Source organism: Rhizomucor pusillus (genome assembly GCF_041956525.1).
Source record: "Rhizomucor pusillus strain CBS 183.67 unplaced genomic scaffold VTP01scaffold_1, whole genome shotgun sequence".
Taxonomy (NCBI): Eukaryota; Fungi; Mucoromycota; class Mucoromycetes; order Mucorales; family Lichtheimiaceae; genus Rhizomucor; species Rhizomucor pusillus.
Window position 1 is genome coordinate 94647 of NW_027192143.1, and position 4954 is coordinate 99600.

Genomic DNA, 4954 nt, shown 5'->3' on the forward strand with positions numbered 1-4954 from the left:
GAGGATTTATCAAAAATTATCCTGCAAGGCAAGCTACTTGATAACTGCGTTGTTCTATCCATACCGTTTGTCTTATATCAAAAAACTCATGTCGATCAATATGGAAATAACGCGAATAACAGGACATGTAGATTTAGGTACATATAAAACCAAACTTTTTTCTATATTAAATAGGGATACAATGTATAGTAAAATTTTCAACGGGATGCAGATGAGGAGATTCTTAAATTCTACGTTCGACGTGTGAGAGTGATAGGGTCAGAGGATGGTTGGCTCATAACGCCAGCGAGTGTCTGGACAGGATGAGATGGTTTACGGGCGGCGATCGAGATCTTGTAGCGGGTAAATAAAAAGATGAGTGAAAGTTTGATTTCATGCACTGCAAAGAACCGTCCAGGGCAAAGATGTTTTCCAAGACCAAACGTGACAAAGTCTCTTCCAGGTTGCGTCGAGTGTTTGTTGCCGGATAAGTCAGGATCCATTTCATCGATACGGGATCTGTTGCTGTTGAGGCCCATGTTGAGACGGCGTCCCATAGATTGGACGCGTCGACCCTTGGGTACCTGGTAGCCGTTAGCAAAAGTATAAGTGTCGCACAAGACAGCTTTAGTGGTCGCGAGTTTATCGACGCCCTGGCGAAGCACCTCGCGTATAAAGTTGTCTAAAAACACCATCTTGTCGAGTGCTTCGCTCGTGATTGGGCCATCGTCGCCCAATACATCCTTGATTTCTTTTTCCAAGCGTTCCTGCAGGTCAGGGCGGGCTAGCAGCCAGTACAAGCAGAAGCTCAGGTTCATCGAAGTTGTGTGCACAGACGCAAAGGCGACAAGGAGGACAGATTGGGCAACCTCTTCGTCAGAGTAGTAGCTGCCATCCGGCTTCTGGAATTCCAAGAGTCCCTGCAAAAAGTTTGGTGGCAATTCATGTTGTTCACCCAGTTGCTTCATTTTTTCACGGCGAGCCCTGACAACTGGTGCCACGTGCTCCTTCATTACTCTACGATGCCATGCAACAGATTGCAGGTACGGCAAAAGGAACCGATGCAAGAATTTCGGTGTGGCCAAAAAGATGCCAATGTTGCTGGTAACGTCTTTAGTAAAATCGGCAAAGGAACGGATCACGGTAGGGTTGGTGGCGACTTCGGGGCCGATGAGAGAGGGCACGCTCATGTATGCGACGAAGCGTTGCATAAAAACGTCGACTTTATCTATGGTAATTGATTGCTTGTCGCCGACAAGCTCGTGCAAGCCTAGTTCTAAACCCTTGATGATATTTTCTGTGAAGCCTGGAATCTTGTTGGCTGGGATAACATCTTTGGCAACGGCCGGGTTGACCTTGAAACCAATTTCAAAAGTCGTTGGATCAATCACATAATGCATGAAGAGAACGTCTGTCAGGTGGTATCGTGCGGGTGAGACTCAACAACAAATACTGCTGCTGCTATTTTAATGGTGCATTTATACCTTTCAAGACGCCTTCCTCGAGGGAAAGCTGATCGGACGGTGCTTTGAGCATTTCTTCGGCCGATCTTCCTGCCGTAACGGTAACCGTCGCCGTCATGAGGTCCAGGTCGAATACTTCGCCGTAGTTGTCAGCACACCAGTCAAGAAAGCCATTAGGATCACGCAAGATATACAATAAATGCCCAAAGATGGGGAGTGAGTAGCCGACGTGAGGAGGCAAATTGAGGTTCTGTCGTTTGGCACGAATGTAGTTTCTCAAATTATAGAGGGTCAGCAAGGTTGCACCACCGATGAGAGCGAGTTCAGTGCGAGAGGATCGTCGATACAGACGGAGGAGGGTATCTAGCTTGGGCTGCAGAAGTTCAACAGCGCGTTGTATGGGAGCTTGCGTCGCTCCCGGGAGATAATCCATAATGTGAAAAAACGAGTAGGGGAGGGGAAAAAGAAGCAAGCAATCTGTTACGGGCTCTTCCTCCGTGGATGGGAAGGGAAATACAGTGTATGATGAGTTTTTCGGAGACTCCGTCCCTTTGTCCGCACTCCAATATGGAAAATTCGGCGCCAAGTTTGACAGCAATGGATGTTTTCTTACATCATCTAGAGTCAGCTGGGTAACAGACTCGCTTCTTGTGAATGCAACATCGGCAAGTTAAAGCTGCTACTTCTCTTCTCAAAGGAGTATTATCGATTGACTCCAAAGTCATCAAAGTATAACAGAATTCTAGTGGTTATCTGCGAGCCAGTTTTCGTTGGTATACTGCAACGTCAATTCTTTTCATCAATTTGCCAAGTATATTCTCAATAGCGCAAAAATTTGTATTCCCACCCGCGACCGCGGGCGCCAGGCTCTTTCTCTCTTTTCTTTACAACAACAATGCCCAGCCTCGCCTCCTAATTCCAAACCACACTTAAAGGTATTCTCACAAAGATAGACAAGGTTGGAACGAATTGTTAATGTAAACTCATCTTTTGGCTGCTCTCATTTCTCAGACTGTCAAAGGACCTTCATCTCTATTTGCCATCTGTTTTGTCTCCAACGACGCAAGTCTGTTCCGTCTTTCTTGACCTCACACTAATTTTGGGCTGTCGCGCTGAGATTAGTGGAATCGGCACTTGTCTCGAGGTCAATCCGTCGTGATGGCTGGAGCAGGTTGTCGCATTCGCACGGCAGTAGAAGAATACTTTTCCAAGTTTTTCCTGCTATTCACGGTGGTATTGGTCCGTCTCTTCCTGACTATGACAATCATCTCCAAATGCCGACAGCAGTATACAAGAGGCAGAAACGCTGCAAGTTCTTTGGACCGATCTTCGTCTTCCATATCCTGATCAGCAACATACCTTACGCATATTTCCAACGGTTTCTATATTTCTATCCTAAGACCTCCACGCATGCTCCATCTGGCTTTGCCAATCTTTACCGTATTTCTGCGTACAAGGTTGCTACAGACATTTCATCCATTCCGGATCATTGTGACTCAAAAATAGATAAAAAATGTAACAACATAAACATCATCGAGTTCATTTACCCTTTCACCTCCAGACTTTCTTTTTCAAACACTTTTTCCAATTTGTCCATTCTATTTTCTATTTTACGAGCTAGGCGTGTTGACGAACAACCCCAAGTTATTTCAAAGCCTTTCGATACTTTATTATTTTCAATTTTTCCAACGGATTTTTGGAGTCGATCCGTCTATGCGTGTATACCACAAATATCCTAGCATCGTCCGTGTCAAATTGGTGACTCCCGATCGAAATATCCAGTTCTCAAGAAAACATCTCACGTACAATGCCTGAAATCAATAACAAGGAAATCTCAAAATTCATATCTGAGCCAAAGGTTTTTCTTAGCATTTCTCAAGGCAATACTGCTTCTTGGTCACGCCACTCAAGACTATCAAGGAAGGCCTAAGCTCCTACGACTAAAATCACCATTTTTAGAATCGCCACGTCGTAGGATTTACTCCCATGCGAGAGTATCACCCGCATATCGACCCTGAACGCTCCTCGTTGCACGTCCCCATGTTGCCGGATAGTCTGCAGTTGAGTCGAGGCAGTGTTCTGGGTTTCCCCAATAAAGAGATTTTAGACGATTACCACAGCAAATGCTTACACCGACTTACGTGGAGTACGTGAGTTTTCTTTGTTAAATATAGGAGTCTTCATAGAAAATTTTAGTAAACTATATGCAATAAAATATGTTCAAAATATCCATACATCCTCGAGATAAATGAACAAAAAAGGTAAGATGACACAGTAAGAAAATGGGGTAAACTTATAAAAGAAGGTTATCTAGAGAATAACCCCTAAAGACACGTTCTGGGTTTTCTTCCACTGTGCTTCATTCATACGATATGGATAGAAGTGTCGAGTCCTCGAAAACGATATCGACCAGAGGACTCCAAAAGATCTGGAAAATGTCAGTTTCCGACATATACCGCCAGTTATTGATTGATTTTCGCTTGAACGCGGAATTAGATAAGCTGAAAGGAAGCTGGTCGTTAAGATAATGATTTTGTCCGTGTTCGCAATTGGGTACAAATTGCTGCAATCGCGGAAAAGGTTGGCAAACGTACGTTTATTCTGCTTACAGAAGGGTATGATATATGGCAAAGAAACCAATGTGTGATCCTGTACCTTACAAGCAAGGTGCTTTTTGATTTCTGCCATGCAGGTTTCATCGGGAGTTGGGAGGTCAATTTTACCGAACTCATTTTGATCTTTAAACTTTGCCCAGTCTTCGTGGCCAATTTTTACGAGCTCATTGGTAATCCCATGACAGGTTGATTATACAGTTAAGCGGACATGATATCAACGAGGATCACGTTTTCCTTTTTGTAGCGTATGTCGCAGGCTACAAGTAACAATGCTGCTCTGACGACTGCTACTTCAGTTGTGGATGTTTGCATGGGCACACCGGTATACAGCTGGAGCAACTCATCGACGAGCGGTTTCAGATAATGGTTGAACTGCTGCCGGCTTGCTTCCTTTGGACCTGGCATAATTGTGTCACAGCAATTGAAGCACGGCTGCTAAATTCGTTAAGCGTGACTTTAAGAATTTCTACTAGATAACATTCGATCCCCTACCTTTTTTCTCTTATTTATCTCGAAGAAGTATGATTACTTTTGAATTTTCCATAGCTTATATTGTCAACCAAATTTTCTATAAAAGACTCCTATTTCTAGCAAAGGAGAAACTCACGTAGTTCACAATAACCGTCGCTGGGCGAACATAGCGACGCAGTATTGACAGTCCTACTCAATAAAGCCCAGCCAGGCAACTGCAATGACGTATGCCATGTCAATTGATTTGACCATTGCTACGGGCGTTATTTACATTTTTACTTGGACAATTATGTACTGTATTTCCGAAAAATAAAGTCGCGTTTTGCAGATGCATTTAGCGGACTTGCGAAGCTAAGCATGACGCTAATAAACGACATTAGTTGACGCATTTCACAAACCTGTCTAGAAATGTGGCAAAGCCATGTC

At 43.9% G+C, this 4954-nt stretch overlaps 3 protein-coding genes across 3 annotated transcripts in view; 1 reads left to right on the forward strand and 2 right to left on the reverse strand.

Moving 5' to 3' along the window:
• Positions 1-230: 230 nt before the first annotated feature.
• Positions 231-1875, reverse strand: VTP01DRAFT_43 (uncharacterized protein; the record flags this gene model as incomplete). Its single annotated transcript, XM_069382966.1, has 2 exons — positions 231-1390; positions 1464-1875. 2 exons carry the CDS (start codon positions 1873-1875, stop codon positions 231-233), a joined length of 1572 nt encoding a protein of 523 aa, XP_069244463.1.
• A 221-nt stretch (positions 1876-2096) lies between these two features.
• On the forward strand, positions 2097-3257 carry VTP01DRAFT_44 (uncharacterized protein; the record flags this gene model as incomplete). The annotated part of the gene is made up of 5 exons (XM_069383077.1): positions 2097-2171; positions 2255-2377; positions 2454-2508; positions 2565-2933; positions 3064-3257. 5 exons carry the CDS (start codon positions 2097-2099, stop codon positions 3255-3257), a joined length of 816 nt encoding a protein of 271 aa, XP_069244464.1.
• A 998-nt stretch (positions 3258-4255) lies between these two features.
• The window catches only part of VTP01DRAFT_45 (uncharacterized protein), a gene marked incomplete at both ends in the record, with an annotated part of 1750 nt that continues 1051 nt past the window's right edge, over positions 4256-4954 (reverse strand). Inside the window, 3 exons of the mRNA XM_069383187.1 lie at positions 4256-4455; positions 4665-4743; positions 4876-4930. Of these exons, the coding sequence (XP_069244465.1) occupies positions 4256-4455; positions 4665-4743; positions 4876-4930 (334 nt within the window). The remainder of the gene's footprint in view (positions 4456-4664; positions 4744-4875; positions 4931-4954) is intronic.